Here is a 27,357-nt window from a genome sequence, read left to right as displayed (position 1 = left end):
CAAGGTTGAGAAAGGCTGGAAGAGGGGGTTGCCATTGCTGGTGGTGGGATGGGTGGAAATGGAGGACCAGACTATGGGCATGCAGAAGCACTTCTGCTAGTGCAAGCCACCACTGGATGCAACCCTCCTGCTTTCAACCTGAAAGCCACTGTGTAGTTGAATGACACTTCAAGACCCACCTGAAGGAGCGTTTCCACCCCCATCATTCTGCCTGGACACTGAGGTCCAGTGCTGAGGGCCTTCTGGCGGTTCCCTCACTGCGAGGAGCCAAGTTATAGGGAACCAGGCAGAGGGCCTTCTCGGTAATGGCACCTGCCCTGTGGAACGCCCTCCCACCAGATGTCAAAGAGAAGAACAACTACCAGACTTTTAGAAGACATCTGAAGGCAGCCCTGTTTAGGGAAGCTTTTAATGTTTAACAGACCACTGTATTTTAATACTTTGTTGGAAGCCGCCCGGAGTGGCTGGGAAAACGCAGCCAGATGGGTAGGGTATTGCTTTCAGTTTTTAAAAAATAGTGCAGAAACCAGGAATGGGATATAACAAATATACTACTATAGGTCAGGGCTGGGGAACCATTCTTTGCCAAAGGCTGCACACTCTTCTGGGAGCCAGTTGCCAGGGGTGGGTGGGGTTTGCCGTAAAAGGCAAAGCAACAATGTGAATTTTAGACTTGTTTCTACAGACATTTGCACACCCTTCTGCATCCAGGCAAGTAAAAAGCATTATCAGAATTCAAGCACACATTTTACCCAGGGAAAACCCGAAGAGAGTCCAAAGCAGTGAGGGATGTAACCTTAGGAGACGGAATGTGGCTGGGGAGAGGCTGAAGCTTGGGAGACTCCCAGTGGCAAGACTGAGAGAAATGGAGGTCTGTGTTTGGTCCCCGTGCTTGAGGTTTCCCCTCCCCTGCTGTAGGGCATATAGAGAACTATGGAAAGTTGTGCAATAGTCATCTAGCTCTCCCTGAGTTTCAGTGCTTAATTGTCAAGTCCAAATGACACCAAAAGCTTACATTCTTTACCTTCAGTGTTTTCCCAAGCCTACACGAACAGATGTTAGAAACGATGAATAAAGCGTGACTTCACAATTGCTTAGTTTCTCTGTCCTATTTCTCTTGGTATTCTGCGCCTTATGGACGCATCTGTTACTCTGATTTCATGCTTCCATTTGTTCTCTCTCACTTCTTCAGACTGTTGGGCAACAACCACAGTTACATTTGGGAAATGGCTCTGTGATGTGGTTTCCAAAACTCGGCTCAGCATTTCTCCACCAGCTTGACAGATCTATCCGCCGAGGCTGAGCTAAACACTATTGCCAGTCAATGGTAATTGTGTGTCTAATACAGAACACGGAACTTGGATGATCAGCAATTTCAAAACAGATTCCAAGGATTCTGCATTCTTGCTGTCCTCTGGGTCTCCCCCCCCCCCCCGGCAACAAAAAATTATAAATAAACAGCACTTGCAGTATTGGATTAGTAAACAGACTGCTTTCCCATTTAAAATGAGATTTATTTCACAGCAACCACTACCATGCTTTTCTCCTCATTTAATAGGAAACAAACATCTGCCAGATTCAATTTGTTTTAGTCCTTTGAAATGGGCATAGCTTAATAATTTAAAAGTACTGAGGATGAGAGAATGGGCCTGCTGTCAAACTCTTAAGTTCAGGCAGTGAATCTCTCTAGAGTAAATGGATCAATTCCAACCTCTGATAAATGCACACAAAACAATGGCCATTTAAAACTAATATCACAAATATGTTTCTTAGACACATGAATCTTAGTAAAGATTTTGGAGATTAGAAACAGAGTGTCTGGGACTTCTTGTAAATGCACAACCCCCCTAATGATGCGAGATTTACTAGCCGCTCTGTTTAATCTAACTAACAAAATTCCTAGCCTAGCCATATATGATTTAAACTTTCTGATTGGCAGTAATTTCTAGAATGCATATTCAGGATAATTTACTAAGGATTAGCATCCTTTAGCCACCTTGTTACATGTTCATCCACTAGCTGTACATCTTGTTGGAACATTTTTTTCTTTTCTCTCCTGTGATTTTCAGTAGTTTTTATTACTCCCATCCCCCCTCCCCTTTGCAGGATTTAAAAACCTCTGTTTCTGTTTAAAAGCACTCATCGAAAAAAGCACTGCAGGCTGCATGACACATGCTGTCAAATGTGGAGAATGTCAGTCATTTATTTTTCGGTTTTTAAAAGCCACCAAATAACATGATTCAATGTGGCTCCTTTGTTCTCTCACAATGCAGTATTTCATGCTTGAATGAAAAGTACAGATGTATTTTAGTGGTCCTGGTTGAAATATATATGGAGCCATTAGCAAGACATCCATTGACTTGGACATGCAAACTTCTACAGCAGCATTCAATCTAAAAGGTCATTGTGCTATGAGTTGATTTCCTGCTTGCCTTCTAAGAGTTGAATTTGTCTCCAATAACACTTGCAAAAGGGCTACGTTCTGGTTCACATCCATGCTCTTAGGATCCAAAGACATTAATAGAAGGAGTCGTCTTCTACACTACTCAGTCAGACCCATTTTCCTTCAAGACTTGGCATCTGCACCATCTGGTTTTCATGCATTTGTCTTAGCCATTCCTTTTGTAGGCAGCTTGCATGCCCTGGGCTCATACCCTGAAATATTTCTCTGATGGAAATAGGGATGTCCCATTCCATAATGATATCTACTATTTATACCCCACACATCTTACTGGGTTGCAACATATATAAAAACACAATAAAACATTAAAAAGAACTTCTGTATACAGGATTGCCTTCAGACGGCTCAGGGGTCAGATAACTCCATACCCTCCCACATTTCTACAGTGAAAATAGGGACATCCTAAGGAAAAGCAGGACATTCCGGGATCAGTGTGGTGTAGGAGAGCCAGTGTGGTGTAGTGGTTAAGAGCGGTAGTCACGTAATCTGGGAAACCGGGTTCGTGTCTCCGCTCCTCCACTTTCAGCTGCTGGGTGACCTTGGGCCAGTCACACTTCTGTGAAGTCTCTCAGCCCCACTCACCTCACAGAGTGTTTGTTGTGGGGGAGGAAGGGAAAGGAGAATGTTAGCCGCTTTGAGACTCCTGAAGGGGAATGAAAGGCGGGATATCAAATCCAAACTCTTCTCTTCTTCATATCAGAAACCAGGATGGCTTCTCTAAATCAGGGAAGTCCCTGGAAAATAGGGACACTTGGAGGGCCTGTGAGCTTAGTACTAGGCAAAGCCCTTCCCTGGCTGCCTATTAGGAAAGGGATAGCTAGCTATGTCACATGAGCAGATACACAGAAGGTGACATTGAGAGAAGAGCTTGAGGCAAAGTTGATGAGTGCCCTCCCTAGACATTGTCCCAAGATACTTGGCTTACTTGGGATAAAACTGGGAAAGGGACGTGGGGTGGCTACTTGTAAGGCAGCAGGAAAAGGATAAAAGGCAGTGAAAGCAGAGGCAAGGAAAAGCTGAGATAGGAATCAGAGAAACTGGAAGGGATGCTCACCAATCTCTTCCTTCCATCAAATGAAGGATGAGCCAAAAGCTACCATCCTTCCCAACTTTGATATACGTTCACACAGTAACATTATTGCTAATGTTCAGCTGTGGAATTTGCTCCCACAAGAGGTAGCAATGGCCACCGGTGTGGATGGCTTAAAAAGTTGAGTAGACAATTTCATGGAGGGTAGGTATGCTAGCCATGATGGCTGTGTTCTGTGTCCACTAGTCTGCCTCTAAATACCAGTCGCTGGAAATTACAGAGGGAGGGACAGGAAGCTGTGGCACTTAGGTTCTGCTTGCAGACTTCCTGTGGAGGGTATGGCTGGCCAGTCAGGAACGCAGCAGTTGAATATGAGGTGTAACGGCCAACTACCCAAACAATGCAGCCCCTGTTTTCTGACTTTGCTCTTGCTTTCTTTACCACCTGCTGCCATCAATTGCTGAACCTGTCTCCCCTGGGCTAAATAAGACCCAAGTTAGAGGTGGGATATCTGTCTATCATTCCGCCCCAGCCCTGTCAGTCACAGGTAGTATCCATCCACCAGAGATACACAGCAACATTTTGTTGCAAGGTTCCAGTTGTGAAATAGCTAACACAGTTAACTTTCATTGTTTTATGCTGTACTTAAAGTGCTCTACAACCTGAACTTTCATTCTTTTTTTGCTAATATTATCCTAAGAGACAGACCATACCAAATCCAGTTTTAAAGATGACAACCTGATGTTGAGAGAGAAAATGAACGAACCATCAAAAAAGTTAGGCAAGGTCTCCATCCAAGTTTGCAGACAAAACTCCCTTCGGAAAACCTAAAGGGTTTCAGTCAAGTCAGCCAAGAATTATTTGAAAGGTATAAGTTACAGGTAAATTGTTCTCCAGAGATGTATCATGAATGTGTCTGGGAGCAAAGCTCATATATGTAAGATCTGTGCCAATAAAAAGTAACATCAGAAGAGGATGTGAGCTGGCTGTGAGCCCAGGACAACATTCCACTCCCAATGAAACATTGACTTTTGAATTAGGTTCCCTCACAGTGGGGGACTAAGAATGCAGACACACTGACTGTGATTGAACCAGAACAAAACTGGATTAATGGCAGCCTGCAGATGGGTGGGCATGATCTTCTTTTGGAGTCTTCCCAAAGTCCAAGCCGCAGACTAACAAAAGTGTGATAAACCTGGTTCAGGCTGAATTTTAATGGATAAGGTTAAACCAGTATGGGGGTGAATTGACTCTGACATGCTAAATGGAGGTTTATACTATAATGCTCATTTTATTCTGTGGGTTTCATTTTGTTTAAATGAAACCCACAGAACAGAGCTGTTCATCCCAAGGTTTTGAGATACAATGAGCTAGATGTTTATATAAATGTTTGGAGTTGGAATAATCCTCCTTCAACTGCCTTCTATTAATAGCTATTCCAGCAGGCAGCATGGGAGGGAAAGAATGGAAGAAGGACTATTCCTGTGACACAGTTCCATCAGGCTTCGCGTATCCCTCAGTTGTCATCTTGCAACAGCCATTCCATCAGGCTGCATCAGACTGAGGCCACTTTGAGAAGCAAGGTCAATCAATTGCTGGAACCAGCAATTTTTGGCTCCTCCTTTCTTTGAACTCTTTTCATTCCAGCCAATCATCCTATGAAGTACTGCTCTTGAATTTGTATTTTCCCTCCTCCCTTCTAATCTCTTTAACTTTTTGTGTTGTGTATTTTAGATTGCAAGTCTGGTGGCAGGGACTATCTTATTATTGATTTTTGTAATCCATTCTGGGAGCTGGTTTTGACTGAAGAGCTTTAGACTGACAAATAAATAATATTGCAGACTAGTGCTATGAGGCCAGGTGAAACCAATGTATAATTCCCGAGGCAATATGATAAATTAAAACCATCATTGGTGTGCATACACCAACATTTGGACGGCAGCCAAGCTTTTTTTTTTGAATGCTCACTGTGAAAGCTAAAAAAGCAACCACAAACCAATTATGAAAATCTGGTTGGAATTTGCCCCTCAATGAAGAATGGGATAAATTTCTAAGGATGTTTGTCAAAGTTTTCCTTCCTCTGGGAATGAGGCTTCTAGTTTTCTGCTTCATTTTCAGGTTGCTTCCATATTTTGGTGAGTTTGGGGTTTTCAGTTTACCTTTTCGTGAGGTGGCCAAAAGGTGATCCCCCCGCACTTCCAAGAAAAAATGTATTCCGCACTCTGCAGTCTTCTTGTATTTCCTCATCTGAAAAAGCCCCATGGGAGGAATTACCTCACAATGTTTTCCCCTGGGCTTTCAATGGAGTACAGGCACACAGGAGTGCAGAGCACTGGGGAGATCATTTGTAGAATGAAAGAAAGGGCACTCACAAACACTTCTTGGTCACCTCAAAAGTATGGTAAGCCTGTACTCATGAGAATTTCAATGAATAATAATAATAATAATAATAATTATTATTATTATTATTATTATTATTATTATTATTATTATTAAAATGCATTTTCTTTTTTTCATTATTTGGATTATGTTTTTTAAACAAAAAACAAACAAACCCCCACAACCCAGTGGAAACACAAAAAGCAAGAGAATAATGGTATATTTAAATTATCAATGTCTATGTCTAAAATTAGCTTGTATAGTCATGTATGACAACGAAAACTGATTGGATCTAAACTGAAGAGTAAGAAATGCTAGTAAACTTTGGAGAGGGACTGTAGCTCAGTGGAAGAGCACATGGTTTGTCATGCAGAAGGTTGCAGGTTCAATCCCAGGCAATTCCAGTTAAAAGTACCAAGAGCAAAACTCTTGACACCCTGGTTAGCTGCTGCTACTCAAGTGTAGGCCAGGGGTAGCCAAGGTGGTCCCCTCCAGATGTTGTTGGAACCCAAATTTCATCACTCCCAAGCAGCTTCAGGTCAGGGATGATGGGAGTTGTGCTCCAACATCTGGAAGGCACAATACTGGCTATCTGTGTTGTAGACACAATAGACTCTAACTTGATATGAGTAAAATTCCTGTTTGATAGTAGGGAGAGGAAGCAAGATTAGTGTTCACCAGACTATTTCAGATCTAACCACTTTAATTCACTGCACCCTTAACATGATTTTTTATCCATAACCTGGAGGGCTAGAAAAAAATGGTGTGCCTAGGTGGTATATTACCTAGGCATGGAAAGAGAATTGGCAATCAATTTCTTGTGGTTGGCAACCCTACATACAAGAACAAAAAAAGAGTTGTTCTTGCTTTAGCAAGTACTCAGTAGCATATTATTTCCATAGCTCTAATACCATTGCTGTTTCTCAATGAAATAGCATATTAAATTTCAGCTTTTAGGAATACATTTGGCAACAGTCTAATTGCAAAAAAATTGAATCAGCAGATGTGCTTAAACTTATTTGAGAAAGAAGCTATCTTCATTAACTCTCCTCAAACTATCACCTGAATTGGAGAGTAGTCGCTTACACTGGGAAATAGATGGAAGTTTAATTGCCTTCTAATGAAAATGGCCTTTTAAAAATGCATATAGAATTATGGTGGTCAGATTTAGTGCAAGGCAGTTGGTTTTAATAGAGTGCAATCATATGAATGTTTACTTTATTTAGAAGCAAGACTCACTTTGCTTAGTGGGATGTACTCTCATGGAAGGACAGCATGAAAGGGATAATCCAGGCAGTTGGAAACTTAGTCCCTGTGCTGAATATCTGGGCATATTGTCTTGCTATCTCTGTCTTGCTATCTGGGCATATTGAATCTGACAACAATTATGAAGAAACAGAGATCAATAGTTTTGAGTGCATAAACATAGCTGAGCACGATAAATCATCCAAAAAGTGAGATTTAAGAATAAACGGTCAAGGTCTCATTATGCTTCACAGGTCTTACTAACATTGTACCTTGAAAGTCCTCTGACTGAGTTGCATCCTGGAAAACTATTCCATGTGAAAAGGCCAATTCTGAGGCTTTGCTAACATGGTACTGTCTTAGTTACAGGTAGGTAGCCGTGTTGGTCTGCCATAGTCAAAACAAAACAAAAAATTCCTTCCAGTAGCACTTTAGAGACCAACTAAGTTTGTTATTGGTATGAGCTTTCATGAAAGCTCATACCAATAACAAACTTAGTTGGTCTCTAAGGTGCTACTGGAAGGAATTTTTTTATTATGGTAATGTTTGTCATTGCAGTGGTCGAGGTTTTGCTTGTGTGCCATTAAAACAAAAACCAAAAACTAGGAAAGCAGATGTATGCAACTGTGTTTTGTCACTTTATAGATTGCAAATTGCACAAATTAACACAGATTTGTAAATAACCTGATTTTGTAAATAACCATTGTCAGGGAACTGCCATCAGCTCAGAGGCGAGAGGTGGAAGGGCAGTTGTGTTACAGGGAGCCTCCGGAGATCTTGCGAAGCAGTTCTTCCTCTGGCGAGGAGGGAAGCCCCGCCTTCAGTGGGGAAGGGATGCAGAGATCAGAAGATGCTAGGGAGAGCCGCAACACTGAGCCTGAGCAAAGCGGAGGGGAGGCAAGTCCCCCTTTGCCAGCACCCTCTCTGCGCAGTAGGTTTGCGAGCAGAGAGGGGAGGAGAAGGATGGGGGTCAAAAGACTGTTATGCTGGGGAAGGTATAAGGACCGCCCACTCCCAGATTCTGCTAGCGACTGAGCAGACATGGACTTCCGACGCTCTGCATTGTAAATAGTTTTGTACAGATAATAAAGCCTGGAAAAGACAGGTGGAGTCTTGCCCGTTTGCTCTCGAGCAACCACACCAGCACATAACAACCATGAATCAGATGGAACATATCCCCTCTTTTTATTGTTTGCAAGAAAGATTTGGGTAAGGCAGCACTGAGAAAACAATTTATTACCTTGGCCAAACAGGGAACAATAATGATCAAAAGCAGGCTAGTCAACGCTCATTTCATTTTAGTGTTTGCTTCCCTTAGTAGCACAACCGAAACCTTGCAAATTAAACCTTGCATGGTGTCCACACATATTATTGGGCATTTTCAAATTCAGCTCAGTAGTGCCTCCTGGAAAAGTGGTATGGAAGATAACACTATGCAACAATGTTGGATTCTTGCAGGTTTGTTACCCATATGGAACAGCTGCATATTCCTGCATTGCAGGGGTTTGGACTACAGATAATCAGAGTCCCTCCCAACTCTACCATTCTATGAAACTTAATCATGTTATTTCTCTTTATATAGAATATGGTGACAAATGGTGTGTTATAAAATGAAGCCATCTGTTTAAAATTCAAATTTGAAAAAACACTATATGGGATATGGTGTTCAAGAATGGTATTGTCTCTAGATCTTTGGTTAATATATTTCTTTGTAATGAGAGTATTTGTTGTGTTCTGCTCTTCCTTTAGTAAATGTTAAAGAAAAACAACAATTTGCCACCTTTTGTTTATAGCTCTTTTGACATACAATGTAGACATCTGTTAAGTTGATGAAAATCAGTGACTTGGTATTATATTGAGTTATATGCAATCAAATATCTGAGTTATATGCAATCTAATACCCAACAACACCATAAGGTACATAAATGGAAGGCTAATGAATGAAATACAGCAGCAATATAATTATTCAATGATTTAGTAGGAAACTTGCAAAATGAAAGAGGCACACACAGCATCTCATTAAAAGTTAGAGATGTGGAATAAAGAGGTCCAGGAAACTCCCAATATAGCTAAAACCATGCGTAGGCAAGCTAAGGCCCAGGGGCCAGATTCAGCCCCATTGCCTTCTAAATCCAGCCCACAGATGGTCCTGGAATCAGCGTGTTTTTACATGAGTAGAATGTGTCCTTTTATTTAAAACGCATCTCTGGGTTATTTGTGGGGCATAGAAATTCGTTATTTATTCCCCCCCCCCCCAAAAAAAAATAGTCCGGTCCCCCACAAGGTCTGAGGGATAGTGGACTGGCCTCCTGCTGAAAAAGTTTGCTGACCCCTGGCTAAAATGATAGTCCACTTAAACCAGGCAAAGTTTTACCTATTCAGTGATGGCATCATTTTTCTTTGCCTCTGTTTGGATGACAAACTGAGCAATCACCATAAAGACACAATACTCAGTCATGCTCACATCTGTCGGTACACTCTGCATTAAAGAGGGTATAAAATATTGAACCTCAGTCGTCAAAAAGTGAATTGCTGAGGCCTGCACAAAGTTAAGGCACTTCAAATTCTTGAGATGTGCTCCCCCCAATCAGATGGAAGGTACAGCACATCCTTTGTATGTAGAAGGTCCAAGGTTCAACCCGACATATCTTTTTTTTAAAGGACTAAGTAGCAGGTGATGGGAAACTTTGCTTGGAGGCCCTTGAAAGCTATTGTCCATCAAAGTAAATAATATTGGAGACATAGTTGAACTCAGCTTCATATACACCTTTATGTTCAGAAAGATTTGACATACAGAAGAGTCCACTTGAATAGGATATACCAGTATTACCACTATGTTGCAGCCACAATGATAAGCACTGAAAATACTTTAAGCCTATTTGGGGTACAAAATAACTAGAACATCTTTATAAATATTCTTAAAAGCGATATAGCCTTTGCACAACACTTAGCTATGTATAATACATGCTCTACATCATAATTCTCTATGATGTGTATTAATTGTAATGCATCTCTATATTATTTAGAACAGCCAGCTGCTAAAAAGTGTTCCATCTATTAATATGTATGATGCAGCATTACTCTGACACATTTCTAGCGATCATTTATAAGGAGGAAAGAATCTCCTTCAGGATTAACTATGGCGTGTGTGTTTAACATTTCAAGATCATTGCACTGCATTGCAAATGTGCCTTTGAAGGGTTTTTAAAAACCCAGCTGAAATGTCTTCATTGCAAAAAGTTTTGATTACTTAAAAATAAAAGTAATCAAAAAACTTTTGACAGCAGGCATTTTCAAGTGGTGGTAAAATTCACACTTTTTTTAGTTGTGTTGGTAGATAGCTACTTTCTTGATGTGGATAAGCTACTTGACCCCTTCCCTGTTTGCAAAGGGAAGGCAGGAGATCCATATGGCTCAATGAATTTGTTGCTACTGTCTTCTTGCCGGAAAACTGGAACTAAAGACAGAGCAGATCACATAAAAGAGGCTCCTCTGTACTCTCACCACTCCAGTATTGAGAGAGACAATTTTTTCACAGAAATAGCACAGCAAATAAAGGGAAGGACTGGCAGGGTTCAAAAGAAAGATTTTGGAATCTAGGGTCAAAACTGCAGTGGCTTGAGGCAGCATAGATCAAGGGTAGCCAACATGGCACTCTCCGGATGTTGTTGGGCTACAACTTCCATCAGGCTCATTCAGCATGGCCAGTAAAGAGGGGTGATGGAATTGTAGTTAAAAAACATCAGGAGGGTACATTAGCTCATAGCTGTCAACCGTCCCTTATTTGGCAGGAAAGTCCCTTATCCCAGCGCCGTGTCCTGTTGCAGTCCCTTATTGATGATGTCCCTTAAATTTCCCGGATTTCAAAGGAAGCAGCTCCTCTCCCTCCCTCCCTCCATGCCGGCCAGGGAGGAGGGAGGCTCCAGCTGTGTTGCTTGGCTGCGTTGCTCACCCAATAAGGAGTCTAAGAACGACTGGGGGTGGAGCTTGCATGCTTTGTGCCGATCAAATCGGCCGCGTTGCCTGGGGACTTGCCTTTGCTCAGCGCTTCCCAGCGGATAGGTGACTGTGGTTTTCCTTGCTGCATCCCCTTTGCCGGGTTGCTGCGCTGTGGGAACCACCGCTTGAGGCTTTGTTTGGCTGCTGGTTGACTAAAATCCCTTATTTTGGCTGCTGATCCCTTACTTTCGAGGCTGCTGGTCCCTTATTTTCCAATCTGTAAGTTGACAGCTATGCAGTAGCTACTCCTGCAGTAGATAGTGCTTGGAACTATCTTCCATATGTTTTGGAAAACTTGTGCAAAATAAGCTGCTTTCAACTTCATGCCACAGGGTACCTTCAATTTCTTTAGCTCCTAATACTGTATCATACTTGGGCAACACCATTTTTTGCTTTGATGATAGGTATATTCAGTCTCACAAAAGGCAAGCCCAAGATAAGCCACTCTCTTTTTAGCTCTATAAAAGGTCTGCAAGCATTCAAACCCCTTGAATTCTTCTTCAAGGCAGCGTTCAGAGCCAAGAGACCATGTTGCATCTCTTTCACAAAAATGTATTATTTTAATACTTTTTACAAATTGCAGTGATCTTCTGGTTCACAGAAAGCTGTACTCATGGAGCAGCAGCACTTTCAAGCTATGTCCCAGGAGACCTTGAAATGCCTGGGAAGCTTATCAGGAATGCCTCAATGAAAAGATAATGGTGGAAAATGTCCCTGAAAGGAAGCTTGGTTAGCCATCCAATTGCTGACCCTCCTGTGCAATCTGCAAGACTTCTACTGGCTGCATTCTACAACAAATTGTGGGAGCAGGTGGCGCTGTGGTCTAAATCACTGAGCCTCTTGGGCATGCTGATCGGAAGGTCAGTGGTTCAAATCCCCGGGCATAGCTGTCAGCGTTTCCCTTTCTTAAAGGGAAATTCCCTTATTCCAAATAGGATTCCTCGCAAGAAAAGGGAAAAGTTGACAGCTATGTCCCTGTGATGGGGTGAGCTCCTGTTGCTTTGTCTCCGCTTCTGCCAACCTAGCAGTGGCAAAAGCATACCAGTGCAAATAGATAAATAGGTACCACTGTGGTGGGAAGGTAAACGACATTTCCATGTGCTCTGGCGCTCGTCATGGTCATCCGTGCACCAGTAGTGGTTTAGTCATGCTGGCCAGATGACCCGGAAAGCAGTCTGTGGACAAACACCGGCTCCCTTGACCTGAAGCAAGATAAGAGCCGCACCCCATAGTTGCCTTTGACTGGATTTAATCATCCAGGGCATAAGGCAGCCCATTGCTTCCCAAAGTGTGTTGTATTGCTCCCTGGGGGGCAGTGTGATCACCTAGGGGGGCACTAAGGCAAGGGGGTGGCAGAAGGGCACTAGAGGTGTAAATGATTATCACAGGCTCAAGTTCATCAATTTTGTTGAATTAATTAAACTAGTTTTAATTGGATTTTGATTGAATTGTTACTGTTTTGAATTTGTTATCCTTTTCCTCAGAGGGTTGTGCAAACCAATGTTCTAAATGCAGCTTTGTATAGGGCAGGTGTCCCTTGGGGTGACTTTATGCAACCGGGGCGGGCGGGCTGGAAGTTAGGGAACATGGAGGTAGACTGTGGTTTGAAACAATCGTTCAGGGGCACGCAATCTGGGGTTCCCCCCCCAACCTAGACTATCCTTTTAAGCCAGACCGCATGCACTCAATTTAATGGGGCTTACTCTTGGACTAGCGAGCATAGGATCGCAGCCTCAACAAACAACTTTTACTGTACGCTGTCCGGATAGCTTGTCAACCGGCGGTGGAAACATGCAGCCAGCAAGTCAATACACATATAATATGGAGCAGCTATGCAATACGATCTGTGCCACGTTGATTCCAATGCAAACGGGATCTCAAGCCTTTGCACACCGCCTTGTGGGCGGGGAGCCCCTTATTGGAATAATCAAGCGCGCGCTTGGGATTCTCACTTGCTCGCCCCGCCCCTTTCCCGGCAACCTCCGCGCGGCGCATATCTCCCCGGCGCCGTTGCTAGGGACGTCCGTGCGGCGAGCGAGGCTGCGGCGGGCGGTTGCTAAGGGCCGCGCCCGGGGTAGAAGTTGAGGGTTTCTGTAGCAGCTGGAAGGCGAATCCCACCCTCGCTCTTTCTCCCGGAGTGGAGGGCGTCGCTCCGGAGGCTCCTTCCCGGGAAAGCGCCCCAGTTCCTTTTCTAGGCCCCTCGGCGGCCGAGGGTAGAGAGCGCCCTCCTCTCGCCCAAGGTAAGCGCTCTCGCTGCGCCTCCCCATCCCGCGCAGCCTTAGGCTGCCATCCTCCCGTGAGGCGCGCTTCTTGGGCAGTTGAGCTCCCCCGGGATTGGCAACGCAGGGGCGCCGGGGCGCGGGCGGGCACACCTACCGGGCTCTTTCCGCGCTGGTCTCTCCTCGCTCTTGTCCCGCCGCCCACGGCTTATGCTCTGTCCGCCTCCCCGCGACTCATTTCGGTGCCATTTGCGCAAAGCAGGAGTTTGCGCTGCAGTGACGCTTTGAACGCCGTGGAAGGGAACCTGATAAACTGCTGCGGACCAAGTTGCTGTGAAAAGCTGTTGAAACTCTTCTGTTGAAACTGGCTCTCCCATGTCAGCTGGCCACTCTGCTGTCTCGAAAAATCAACGCTCAGGTTTAAAGCTACCCATGTTGTATTGCTATCTTGCAATGCACCCTTTCTTCCTGCCTTTCTGCCCCTTTACGGAACCTTCCAACTCTTGGTTTCCCCACCCAAACATAGAATATGTAAGGGCAGGTAGTTGATGGTTTTCAATTCACAGCTAAAACCCATTGAAATTGGTGGAATCTTAAGTACACAGTAAACTTCTTAATTGCCTAATTCTCAGTGCTGGATTTACATATAAGCTAAACAAGCTATAGCTTAGGGCCCCACTCTCCTGGGGTCCCCCCCAAAAATTAAAGGAAAAAAAACCCCTGGATGTACAGTTCCAAAATATAAGATTAAAAAACAAATAAAATAAAACCTACGTTCAGCAACAGTGTTTGGTGCTAAGATGTAAGTAATGGCCTGCTATCCTGTTCCCTAAAATATCACTGGTTTGCTCATTTCTATATACAGTGTGCATACATTCTTAATGGACTGGTTGCATATTTTGTTATGTGCAAATGGCTTTAGGTACCTATTAGGTCCATAAATTACCATATAGCATATATTCAACACACAAAAAACAGCAACAATTTGTTGTTGACAAAGGACAGCTGGACATATAAAGGACCCCATTACCTTCAGTAGCTTAGGGCCTCATCAAGCCTAAATCCGGCCCTGATAATTCTGTATATGTTTACTTTGGAAGTATCTTTATGGAGTTTTGGAGGATTTATTCCTGAGTTCAAGGTGCAGAGGAATGTGACATTAGGGGAGCAATCCTATACACAAGAAGCTAGTGTAAAGTGGCGTCAAGTTAAGCTGATTTAAAGTACCATACACCAGAGCCTAATGGGGCTACTGGCTGAGCTGGCCCAAGCCTGGCAGAGAGAAAACAAACCTTGACAACGGTTACACCACCCTTTTGCATATCTCCCCCATCCCAGCTGAGCCAAGACCATCAGGTGAGATGTTCCAGGAACATGGCAGGGGCGGGGGAAATAAGCTGGTGTATCTCCTGCTAGGGGACGCGGGTGGCGCTGTGGGTAAAACATCAGTGCCTAGGACTTGCCGATCGTATGGTCAGCGGTTCGAATCCCCGCGGCGGGGTGAGCTCCCGTCTTTCGGTCCCAGCTCCTGCCCACCTAGCAGTTCGAAAGCACCCCTAAGTGCAAGTAGATAAATAGGTACCGCTTTATAGCGGGAAGGTAAACGGCGTTTCCGTGTGCTGTGCTGGTGCTGGCTTGCCAGAGCAGCTTCGTCACGCTGGCCACGTGACCCGGAAGTGTCTTCGGACAGCGCTGGCTCCCGGCCTCTTAAGTGAGATGAGCGCACAGCCTTAGAGTCGGACACGACTGGCCCGTACGGGCAGGGGTACCTTTATCTTTACCTTTATCTCCTGCTAAGACAAGGATGGAAGGAGTTAAGTCAGTGTAGTCCAGTGTTTCCCAACCACTGTTCCGCGGCACACTAGTGTGCCGTGAGATGTTGCCTGGTGTGCCGCGAGATGTTGCCTGGAGGGAGGCGGGCGAGTCGGGCGGCGAGAGGCGGGGCGGCGGCGGCGAGGAGAGGCCGCCCAGCGCGGGGCTCTCGCCGTCTGTCTGCCTGGCTGCCTGCGAGCTCGGCGGGCAGCGCCTCCGTCCGCAGCGCCCGCCTCGCGGCTCTCATTCCCTGCCCCTGCCAAAGCTCACCCAGCCAAGCCGCGCTCTCCTTCCTGCCTCGCTTTGCTGCCTCCTCCCCCCCCCACCCCCAAAGCTTGGAGGTTCCCCGGCAAGGGGGAGGGGGAAAAATTGAAACTTACACTTTCGTGCGTCCCTCCCGGCGTGACGCTGCGCGCTGACGTCACGGGGCTGTAATGGTGGTGTGCCTCGAGATTTTTTTCATCAAACAAGTGTGCCTTTGCCCAAAAAAGGTTGGGAAACACTGGTGTAGTCCAGCCGTGCTGGCAACTCTCAGCCAGAGATCTGCTAGATCCTAACCCTGCACATCCTGGTAGCTCTTCCTATAGATTGCTCCCTAGGCATTTATTTCTCTGAACTGACTTTTGTTTGGGTGTAGTCATGATTCCATATGTATGGCCATTGTTTTTGATGTGGTAAAATACATAAAGTATTCATTTAGTCTCACTGAAGTCCTTTGCCATGAAAGGTTCAAGTATTAACTGAGTTGTCTTCAGTACTACATTAGATTAAAGTGTTTTTCTAATGTTAATAAAACTCAGAGAGTGCCCCTTGTATGGGCATGACTAACTTAGTTGACTTCATTTTGATGGGTTTTCTTTGAGTAAGATTTAGTTGGATACAACCCTAAGTTCTTCACAGGTTATTAAGGTGTCTCTACCTCTGCCAAAAATCAATTTCCTAGTGCCTCTTGTTCTTACTCCCCCAAACTTTGATGGATTTCACAATTCTAAGAATGGAGGAATTATTTAAGGATGCCAAGAAAACCTAACACTTTCTTTTTATGACCTTGATCATCCATTGTCAGCCCAAAGCCATATCTGTAGGCCCATTCATGCTAATAAAGACAGATAAAATAGCACTCCTTTTACCTGTGTCACTGCTGCCTGAGAGAAAGGCAGTAAAGGAAAGAAAAAACCAGGAATTTGGGCCCATGGAATGCAGGTAATACAGCGACAGCAGATAATAATCATATAAAATTAGAATTAGATTTCTGTATCTCATATTTCTGCTAAGAACTTATTAGGCTTCATTTCCTTTCAGTCTAAATCTGTAAAAGCTTAGAGTGAGTTGTGTATTACTGAGTATTACAGAAATACGATGTTTATGCTTATTTCTTTAGATGTCTCATTTTTCTAGTGAAGATGAAGCTCTTTTGCAGTCTATGCTCAGACAGTTACTGCAAAGTGTCAAAGAAAAAATCACAGGAGCCCCATCAGTAGAGTGTGCAGAAGAGATTCTTCTACATCTGGAGGAAACAGATGAAAATTTTCACAAGTAATTTTTTTGAAAGTTTATTTTTGTGTCATTATTGAAGGAACTGAATAGTGACTGCTGATCCATGTGGGGAAACTTGCTGCTGCAGTTTTGCAGCTGATGACTGGCAGTGAGCAATGTTTTTGATTGTGAGTTGTTAGAACATTGCGGGTACTCATACATATAATGTTCAAGTCAGTTGATTTTAGAAATTGAGATGTTACAATCCTGCAGATGTCTTTAAGAAACAATTTCCAACTTAGTTAAATGCTTGTCTGTCATTCACAGGGTGTTTCTACCAAGCTACTCATGTGGAAAGAATTATTGCTTGCCCCAGGTCTGTGGGCAAGTGGTTAATTGTAAGATATTTTGGAATGGGGAAAAAATACTGAGCCATCTGTACAAATCTAGCAGGCTGCTTTGTGGCATTATGTATAATAACTGAAAACATTTGTGAACTATGGTTTTTGAGACATTAGACATATCTTTACATTTTCCTTTTTTATGTGTGTTTGATAATTTTGCAGCCATAGGATTACTAAGGATTTATGGAGAAATACTTTGTTTTTTCCAGTGGGCAGATAGACCACAAATTATTTCAAAGCTTGGTGTGAGTTAAACACCTAGTTTCTTTTCACCTCTGCAAATCTACTGTTAAAAATCTGCTAATCTTTCATGACCCTCTACAGCAGAGGTGGGGAACCTGTGGAATCTAACAACCAGATGTCTCATCAGCCCCAGCCAGCGTGGCTGGTGGTCAGAGATGATAGAAGTAACATCTGGAAGACCACAAGTTCCTAGCCCAACTCCTGCTGTACAGAATTCTAGAAGTACCCTGATGAAATACAGTTTATATAACATTGAAAATACAACAGCACAAAGTAAGTTATACTTTACGTGTTTATTACAGCTATGAATTTGTGAAATATCTCAGACAGTATATAAGTAGCATGCTGGGCTCCGTAATAGAAGAAGAAACTGATAAATGTACATCTGCACAAAATCAGGGTGAAGGATCTGGCTATGATACACTGGTACAGCATGTTACTAAAAAGACCCGAGAATCAAAAGAGTGAGTACATGTCGGTTCCTGACACTGTCCTTCTGAAATCGTGTCCCTTCATTATTGTAACTCTTCTGAAAGATTGGCTTCAGATTTGACATTGTTTGTAATATTTCCTTGCTTAAGTCAGAAAAAAATATATTTTATGCTGGCATTAAAACTCAAACAAGTGGCCCTGCAACAAAATACTGCAGTGTAGAATATTTCCTCTCCTCTCCTTGAACGTTAGCCAGCATCCCAGGCCCACTGAACATGCCCAGTCCTCACTAGGGTTGTTGTTTTTTCCTCTCCTCTTGGATCTTTTTGAGGGTGGGGTGGGGTAGACGCACTTGGTATCCAATTCCAGCGATATTTATTATTTTTTCAGTAGATACCTAGTTTTTCAGTGTGAACCAGGAATACCGTATTTTGCGCCCCATAAGACGCTCCGGCCCATAAGACGCACCTAGTTTTTTGGGGGGAAATAAAGGGAAAAAATTATTTCCCCCCCAGGCGCGGGGCTGGGGCAGCCCGAGCTTCCCCCGACCCCAGCCCCCAAACAGGCAGCTCTCTGCAAGCCGTGGGAGCCCAGCGGTGGTTCCCGCTGCTTGAGGAGAGATCCGCGAAGCCTGCACGTGCTGGGATCAGCGCTTGCAGGCTTCGGGATGCCTGCAACTCTCCCCAAGCAGTGGGAACGTTCCCGCTGCTTGGGGAGAGATCCGCGAAGCCTGCACGTGCTGGGATCAGCGCGGGCAGGCTTCGGGATGCCTGCAACTCTCCCCAAGCAGTGGGAACGTTCCCGCTGCTTGGGGAGAGATCCGCGAAGCCTGCGCGTGCTGGGATCAGCGCGCGCAGGCTTTGGGATGCCTGCAACTCTCCCCAAGCAGTGGGAACGTTCCCGCTGCTTGGGGAGAGATCCGCGAAGCCTGCGCGTGCTGGGATCAGCGCGCGCAGGCTTCGGGATGCCTGCAACTCTCCCCAAGCAGTGGGAACGTTCCCGCTGCTTGGGGAGAGATCCGCGAAGCCTGCGCGTGCTGGGATCAGCGCGCGCAGGCTTCGGGATGCCTGCAACTCTCCCCAAGCAGTGGGAACGTTCCCGCTGCTTGGGGAGAGATCCGCGAAGCCTGCACGTGCTGGGATCAGCGCTTGCAGGCTTCGGGATGCCGGCAACTCTCCCCAAGCAGTGGGAACGTTCCCGCTGCTTGGGGAGAGATCCGCGAAGCCTGCACGTGCTGGGATCAGCGCTTGCAGGCTTCGGGATGCCTGCAACTCTCCCCAAGCAGTGGGAACGTTCCCGCTGCTTGGGGAGAGATCCGCGGAGCCTGCACGTGCTGGGATCAGCGCTTGCAGGCTTCGGGATGCCGGCAACTCTCCCCAAGCAGTGGGAACGTTCCCGCTGCTTGGGGAGAGATCCGCGAAGCCTGCGCGTGCTGGGATCAGCGCGCGCAGGCTTCGGGATGCCTGCAACTCTCCCCAAGCAGTGGGAACGTTCCCGCTGCTTGGGGAGAGATCCGCGAAGCCTGCACGTGCTGGGATCAGCGCTTGCAGGCTTCGGGATGCCGGCAACTCTCCCCAAGCAGTGGGAACGTTCCCGCTGCTTGAGGAGAGGTCCGCGAAGCCTGGAGAGCGAGAGGGGTCGGTGCGCACCTACCGCTCTCGCTCTCCAGGCTTCAGCGAAAGCCTGCATTCGCCCCATAAGACGCACCCACATTTCCCCTTCATTTTTGGAGGGGAAAAAGTGCATCTTATAGGGCGAAAAATACGGTATATGTCTGTTGTGTGTGTCTCCTTCTGTTCCTGTAGCTCTATTCTGCTCCCACCCAACCATGTTAGTTTTTCCTCTGCATCTCAATAGTTTTGGTTGGCCACTATGAGAACAGGATGGTGGACTAGATGGGTTACTGGCCTGATCCAGCAGATTCTTCTAATCTTGGTTTGTGCTGTGGAGTAGTTCAGGGGCTGGGTGTTTTTTTTATAATTGGTGTCTCCCTTCCTTAGCTTTCCACCCTGCAGAGTTTTGGTACTTGTATGTACCTCAGAATTATGCTGAGTCTGCCTATACCTCTCTCATGTGTCAGTGGTATGATTCCAGTTACAGATAGGTAGCCGTGTTGGTCTGCCATAGTCATAGTATCTGAAGAAGTGTGCATGCACACGAAAGCTCATACCAAGAACTAAGTTAGTTGGTCTTTAAGGTGCTACTGGAAGGAATTTTTTTATGGTGGTATGATTTTGATTCCATAAGTATGAGCATGGGAAGACTTGGTATTAATGTGCACCTCACATTTCATGCATATCCTGAGACACCTGTTCTTTCTGAATTACTGTTTCTGCTACTTTGTTCAAACAAGTGTGCTAGGTACCATGGAATAATGGCATGGTGTTGCAGTCCTATACATGCGTACTCAATTGGGTTCAGTGGGTCTTACTTCCATGTAAATGTGCATAGGATTGTAGCCAAAATTGTAGAGTGTAGTTTGACCAGAAATGTTGAGAAGATATATCCTGCTTAAAACTAATTCAGACGAATTTGTACAATAAGCTCTTTACAGTAAGTACTTTACCAAAGAATGCAACCCACCCCCCTGAGTTCAAAGTTTCACTGCATTTACAGTACATTTTACAAAATGTCTCTGGAAGGGAGCGGTGTAATAAGTACAGTCAATTTATTATCTGCAAGCCTTCACCAAAAATTACTCTTTGTTTTTTGTTGGGTTTTTTTGTATTTGTTGCAGTAGTTTTTTTCTTCTGCATCTTTATTTTTGATGCTACTTTAAAGCACTGTGCTGCAGAATACCTCACTGTAACAAGCTAGAGGTATGTGCACAATGATTATGCATTTTTTCTACCTCTAAGAAGGGATTCAGGGAGGGATTGTAAACTAATCTAATCTGGAGCCCGTCAGGTGGTCCAGTAAAAAGATTTCGGTTAAGTGGAATTTTCACTGTTCAGTGGAATTACATTGGTACTGTCGGATGTGAGGACATATCTGTCCTTGGCATTAATTGGGGATGCCTGTGTGAGCATGACACTGCTGTGTGTATACTTGTGCTTTTGTGTTCATAGGTGGTATTGGATTAGGGTATATGATTGTCAACAATTTCTGTGAATAGTAGCAAAATTAGAATTCAATTATAATTATTTACAACTGGAAAGAAGTGCATTCAATAAATACTAATTACTTAAATGTTTCTGTCAGCCCAGTTAGTTATGAGATTTTACCAAACAAAACATTACTGGAAGTGTTGATCACTTTAAATATAGCCAGATAACCTTCAGACAGTGGGAGATTGCAAGACGAATGTGAAAGTACCAAGGGTAAAGCGGACCCCTTGTAGAAAAGTTCAATGAACCTCTAATGATGAGATCAATCTTAGGAACATTTTAATAGTAATTTCAATGATATGTGGATGGCCTTGTTCTGTGAGAGGAAATTAGAAATGTCATTGTAAAAAACTTCGTTACTTAATCAGTGCTTAATTGCTTTTATAAATTAATGTGTGGACTGCTGTATTTTTAATAAGCCATTTATTTACATTTAGGAATGGCATGTCAGTTTTGAGCCAACTGCACAAAGAAATAATTTTTAGAGAGCACAGATGAATCCCAGGCTATGTTCATTCCTGTAGGGTAGCCTTTGTTTATACCCCCCCCCCAGGCTAGATACTGTTATTTAGGATTCTCAATCTTCATGGGTTTCTTTTTTAAGACTGTAAAGGGGAGTGATTAGGAAGGCAGTGTGTAAAAGCACAAATGAATATCCCATATACCCTTTACTTCACAGTACCCTTTCCCTTTTCACTGGGAGGACGGACTACTGAATCTCTAGTGGGAGGGAGTTCCATGACCTGGCACTGCCAAGGATAAGGCCCTATCTTGCATCATTGATACATCTGTTGACAGAACCACATTAAGGACCTACCCTGCAGACTACAGTGTCTGACTAGGCAGATACAGGAAGAGGCAGTATTTCCAGCATTTGGGCTGTAAACTGTTTAGGGTTTTACATGCTAACATTAACACCTTGAGTTGGGCCTGGTAGCAAATGGGAATTTAGTGCAATTCCAGACGGATAGGTATAATAATAATAATAATAATAATAATAATAATAATAATAATAATACCTTTATTGTCAATGTTCAACCTGTGTACAATGAAATTAACCGAGCCTCCCCCGCCCCCCTAACACTCAATCCCATTGTACTCTTGTGTGCTTGTTGCACAACACACCAACCCCGAAAGTCAGTTGCACTATATTATTTTCCATTTAGCAGCCTAACAGCCCACAGATAGAAACTGTTTATTAGCCTGTTGGTATGACTGATTATACTTCCATATCTCCTGCCCGAGGGTAGAAGATTAAAGAGGTGCTGGCCTGGGTGTGAATCGTCCCTGAGAATTTTTCTCGCTCTCTTAAGGCAACGATCCCTTGCAATGTCATCTAGCGGGCTCAGGTGACAGCCCATGATATCATGTGCTGTGTTCACCCCCCTCTGTAAAGACTTTCTCTCTCCGTGGTTGTCAAGCCAATGTACCACACTGTGATACAATATGAGAGGATACTTTCTATTGTGGACCGGTAGAAGGAGGTCATCAATTGTTGTTTAACACTGTTCTTTCGCAAGACCCTGAGAAAATGAAGTCTCTGTTGGCCTTCCTAACCACTTGAGTTATATTGTTTTTCCAAGTGGGGCCTTCACTAAGATAAACTCCCCGGAATTTAAAGGAAGAGACTCTCTCCACACCGCACCCCCCCGATATACAACAGGGCTAGTTCCCCTCTCTTCCTCTGAAAGTCCAAGTATAATATGATAGTGTTCTGCTACAACTTCCAGACTGTCTTCAATGGTAGCCCCATGTAGATTGCATTACAATAGTCAAATCTAGAGTTCAACAGAGCATGGACCACTGCAGCAAAGCTGTTGCAATCTAGGAAGGCACATCAATTTAAACTGGAGATAGGCATTCCTAGAACTGAGATTATTTGGGCCTCAAGCAACAAAAGTGGTGTAGTCTTTGAATCTGCTCCTACAGGGGATAATGGCTTCATCCAGAACAGATTTATTCCCCAGCCTTGACTAGGTCTCCCAAAGATATGGTTTGTGGCTCAGCAATACAGAGACTGTATTTTCCTGTTCTGTTGCTCTTTGGTCCCGATACTGGCCTGGTTGCTTTGTATCTGAATGTAAATCAGTTTGCTATGGCAATCTGTGACCTTTTCTATTTTCCAGTTAAGTCTCCACTTTCAAGTTTATTGTGTAAAAGTCCTTCAGTGAATAGGTACGTTTGGATAGTTTCCCTCTCGTATGGTTGGACATCTCTGAAGGTAACTTCCCAACCATTGCTTCCCCTTAAAAGTTTCTGTTCTGACTGCAATGCTACCAGTGCAAAGCCCCCACAAAAAGAGACCAATCACTTCCTATTGACTGTACTTATCTACCCACAACTAAGTCCCATTGATGTTCGTGCTTAGGAGTTCAGCCTGTGTGTAATAAGATTTGTGAACTTTAGACTGTTTGTTTTTATAACATTTGTTCTGCTCTGAAGGTATAGAGAAATGATGCATTCTCTGAAGAATGTTATGATGGTTGTAGTTGAATCTTTAATTAACAAGTTTGAAGAAGATCAGATGCGCTATAAGGAAATTCAGAGGAAAGTGAAAACAGAACAGCACAGCAGTTACTATACAGATAATTGCTCTGATAGTGATTCTTCATTTAATCAGGTATGGCCAAGTCTATGTAATAGTCTTGTAGGGCCACCATCTTTTATGCTGTTGTAACAACAAGGGTGTAAGGGGAAGGCATGGGTGTGGTAAGGAATGGAAGAGTGACTAGCTGGCCATAGTTGCCATTCTATCCTCCCCTGGGCTGGGCCTTCCTTCCCTGCTGACAGAGCTATGCCACCAAAATAGCTGTCATATCTAAATGCACTCCCATTAGAGTTAATGGAGAGCCCTAGTTGGTTTCTGTGATTTCATCTTCATGTTCCTTGTCTTGTTTGTTGCTGATGAAATCAATGAGAAAATCTTTTCTCTGACTTACACTGCCAGACTTGAGGCTATATTTTCTTTAAATTGTTACTGCAAAATCAATAGATAAAATCCATTCCATTTAGATCAAGGGCTGGAAGCCTATTGGTTTTTATGGGGTTGTATTATCTCCACTGAAAGTTGGAATACCTTATCTGAGGGCATGCATAGAATTCTCATAGCGTTAAGATTTCCCATCAACCTCAGTGCAGTTCTACACATCTCCACTTTGTGCACAGGGTACCCACAATACTGAAGTCAGTTTAAGTTGTTGTTGGCATCTCTGTGTCTCGAGAGACAATGGAGTGCTCCTCCAGGGGTTTAGTCAGACTGCTGTGTTAGCAGCACTGAAGTGACCTACCGGAGGTGCAAGCCTGGGCAGTGTGTATGGAGGTCCTGGGCTGCTCAGATGACAAGACCCCCACTCTTGGCCTTGCTATTATGGCCCAACGGAAAGCAGAGCTATACATTTAACACCAGATTGGCTGCAGGAGTTGCTGGAAGGAGGCATACAACCGCCTTAGGGCTCAGTACGCCAGAGCCTGTCTTCACATGCAGGCGGAAGTGCCTAATACACTAATTCCATCGGCTACCTTCACTTGGTTTAGCTGGACAGCTGTCACATTCTGACAGCTTCTTGGAGCCACAGGTTAGAGCTGAGTGCAGGGTGGGGTACATGTAAAGGTGTACATGCACCCCATACAATTTAAGTACTAAGCCTAATTACAATATTTACTTCCCAGAAAAAAGTTAATTAATGTTCAAAATGTTTACTATGTACCTTCTCAATGATTCCTCCATTGCAGAGGTTAGACTAGATGATCCTAGGGTCCCTTCTAATTCTACAGTTTTGTGATTCTGTGATTTTTTTTACTGGGAGCAGCACTATAAAGTTTAGGTCTTTCCAAAATGTCTTACATTTATTTGTACAAAATGTTATGGTTGGTAAACCATGTATCACATGTTGTATAATTAAAAATAGAAAGGTTATTAAAAATAGAAAGGTAACATTTTTTCCTTATATCTGGTAATTAACATTACCCCCTTAATATTTCATTAAGATAATGTGAATCCCTTAAAGATAATTTTTATTTCACTAATAATAGCTAATTATTATAGTTATTAATCTTTTTAATTTAATGAGTTACTTAATGAGCATTTTGCAATGTGTTACAGAGTTATACATTCATGAATCAAGAACAATTGCAACTACTGGTAGAAAGGCTTGATCCGGTACAACCTAAGGAGGTGAGTCTAAAAGGCAAATGGACACACCCACTTAGACAATACTTTTTATTTTAGCACATCTTAAGCTCACGTTGCTTGAGTGAACTTGGATAGTCTCATTTGGAGGGGGCACGATTGGTTATTAGTAAGGTGAGATCTAGAAAGCAGAAGTATGGAGGCATTGTGCAGGAGAGCTAAAGGTGGACAACATATAGAGGAGGGTAGACTATTCTGTGGTCCATTGGTTGTGTGTGTGTAGGTATACACGCACACAACCTGTTGCACCAGAAATGGTTTAGTCATACTGGCCACATGACCTGGAAAGCTGTCTGTGGACAAATGCTGGCTCCCTCAGCCAGAAAGCAAGATGAGCGCCGCGCCCCATAGTCGCTTTTGACTGGGCTTAACCGTCCAGGGGTCCTTTGCCTTTACCTTATTTTGTGTGTGTGTGTGCATCATCACATTGGTTGAAGATTTCTGTTTTATTATGATAATACTCTTTGTGATTTTTTAAATCCACATCTTACCTTGATGTTGCAGGTGCGTCAGGAAGCTATGCTGACATTGTGTTCTGCTCCTCCATCTGATATATTAAACTGTGAGAGTTGGGCTAATTTACGTAAACATCTTGCAACAGCACTTTCAGATCCGGATTCCAGTTTCAGTGTAAGGATTTTTTTTTTTTGCCTTTCCTAATGTATCACTTGATCATAATTTATATAGTGTGGAAAATCAAAGCACATGCAAAGATTTTACGTACCTCTCACAAACTCCATGTAGAAAAGTGACCATTGGGATTTTAAATGAAGCAGGTCAAGTATGTCTTTCTTTATAACTACTACTACTTCTTCCTTGAATAGCATGCATAAAATTATGTATGCAGCGTTTTAATTGTCCCTGTTGTATCGCAGGGATTGGGAAGCTTTTCTATTTGGTAGGCTGAATCCTGAGCTTCCCCACAAGCCATTTTGACAGGTGAACAGAGCTGTCAACCTGTCAGTCACTTCATACCATTACAACATCAGGTGGCAACTTCAGGCATGCTCACTGTCAGTCGCTGCTTGCAAAAGAATAATTGCAAGCTCAGTTTAAGCTCCTGATTGTTCCTTTGCAAGTAAAGTGGTACCTCGGGTTAAGTACTTAATTGGTTCCGGAGGTCAGCTCTTAACCTGAAACGGTTCTTAACCTGAAGCACCACTTTAGCTAATGGGACCTCCTGCTGCCGCTGCGCCGCCGCCGCACGATTTCTGTTCTCATCCTGAAGCAAAGTTCTTAACCCGAGGTACTATTTCTGGGTTAGCAGAGTTTGTAACCTGAAGCGTATGCAACCCAAGGTACCACTGTACTTCCTTACCTACTCCACACTTATGGCCACATAATAAATAAAATAAATAATAAATTTTTATTTATATCCCGCCCTCCCCAGCTGAAGCTGGGCTCAGGGCGGCTAACAACAATAAACATATGACATGGTTTGGGGAAAACAGCCTTACGGGCCACATTGAGAGCACTGCTGGGTCTCATTTGGCCTTTGGGCTATGTGGTGTTGGCCTTTGGGCTATGTGTATTTTTTGAATGAATGTAAAATAACAAAAAATTATTTATTTATTTATTTATTTATTTATTTATTTATTTTTACCCTGCCCATCTGGCTGTACTTCCTTAGCCACTCTGGGCGGCTTCCAACAGGAGATTAAAAATACATTAAGACATCAGTCACTAAAAACTTCCCTATACAGGGCTGCCTTAAGATGTCTTCTAAACGTTAGATAGTTGTTTATTTCTTTGACATCTGACGGGAGGGTGTTCCACAGGGTAGGTGTCACTACTGAGAAGGCCCTCTGCCTGGTTCCCTTAACTTTGCTTCTTGCAGTGAGGGAACCGCCAGAAGGCCCTCGGCGCTGGACCTCAGTGTCCAGGCAGAACGATGGGGGTGGAGCTGCTCCTTCAGGTAAACACTGAAATAGAAAGCCTGCAGGACTATAGCAAACCTTCTGCCTTCCAATATAGTAATATATCAATAAGCTGTCTTATTGTTTGATACAGTGGTGGTGTGTTCTCCCATCAAGGTAACTCCAGATATTGAGGGAGAGGTCCCGCAGGTACATTTTGGCATGGCCTCTGTACAACGTGTTTTGTGTTTACAGTCATACCTTGGGTTGAAATTGCTTCAGGTTGAGCGCCTTTGGGTTGCGCTCCACAGTGACCCGGAAGTAACGGAACGCATTACTTCCGGGTTTCGCCGCTCGCGCATGCGCAGACGGTCAAAGCGGCAAATCGTGACCTGCAGACATGCAGGTTGCATTTGCTTAGGATGCGAACGGGGCTACGGAACAGATTCCGTTCGTATCCAGAGGTACCACTGTATAGCCTGTTGTTTGTGTGTTTACATATAGG

General features: G+C 43.9%; 2 protein-coding genes across 9 annotated transcripts in view; one reads left to right on the top strand and one right to left on the bottom strand.

Moving 5' to 3' along the window:
• The window catches only part of LOC308583636 (uncharacterized protein), a 28,872-nt gene extending 14,713 nt beyond the window's left edge, over nucleotides 1-14,159 (bottom strand). For all 4 annotated transcript variants that reach the window (XR_014006293.1, XR_014006294.1, XM_081187831.1 and 1 more), the window contains exon 1: nucleotides 13,491-14,159. Coding sequence is in view for 2 of the 4 variants with exons in the window: in XM_081187831.1 (XP_081043957.1) it covers nucleotides 13,491-13,710 (220 nt within the window). In the remaining 2 variants the exon portion in view is untranslated. The remainder of the gene's footprint in view (nucleotides 1-13,490) is intronic.
• TBC1D32 (TBC1 domain family member 32) overlaps nucleotides 13,110-27,357 on the top strand; it is a 70,553-nt gene continuing 56,305 nt past the window's right edge. For 4 of the 5 annotated variants that reach the window (XR_014006287.1, XM_081187619.1, XM_081187618.1 and 1 more), the window contains exons 1-6: nucleotides 13,110-13,354; nucleotides 16,527-16,681; nucleotides 17,571-17,732; nucleotides 23,250-23,427; nucleotides 24,910-24,981; nucleotides 25,501-25,626. Coding sequence is in view for 4 of the 5 variants with exons in the window: in XM_081187619.1 (XP_081043745.1) it covers nucleotides 16,527-16,681; nucleotides 17,571-17,732; nucleotides 23,250-23,427; nucleotides 24,910-24,981; nucleotides 25,501-25,626 (693 nt within the window). In the remaining variant the exon portion in view is untranslated. Of the gene's footprint in view, nucleotides 13,355-16,526; nucleotides 16,682-17,349; nucleotides 17,542-17,570; nucleotides 17,733-23,249; nucleotides 23,428-24,909; nucleotides 24,982-25,500; nucleotides 25,627-27,357 lie in introns of those variants that run through there. The other variant, XM_081187620.1, reaches the window with a different exon arrangement.

The sequence above is a fragment of the Podarcis bocagei genome (assembly GCF_964188305.1).
Source record: "Podarcis bocagei genome assembly, chromosome: 3".
Lineage (NCBI taxonomy): Eukaryota > Metazoa > Chordata > Lepidosauria > Squamata > Lacertidae > Podarcis > Podarcis bocagei.
Note: the sequence above shows the minus strand (reverse complement) of the source record. Positions and strands in the feature narration are given on the sequence as shown.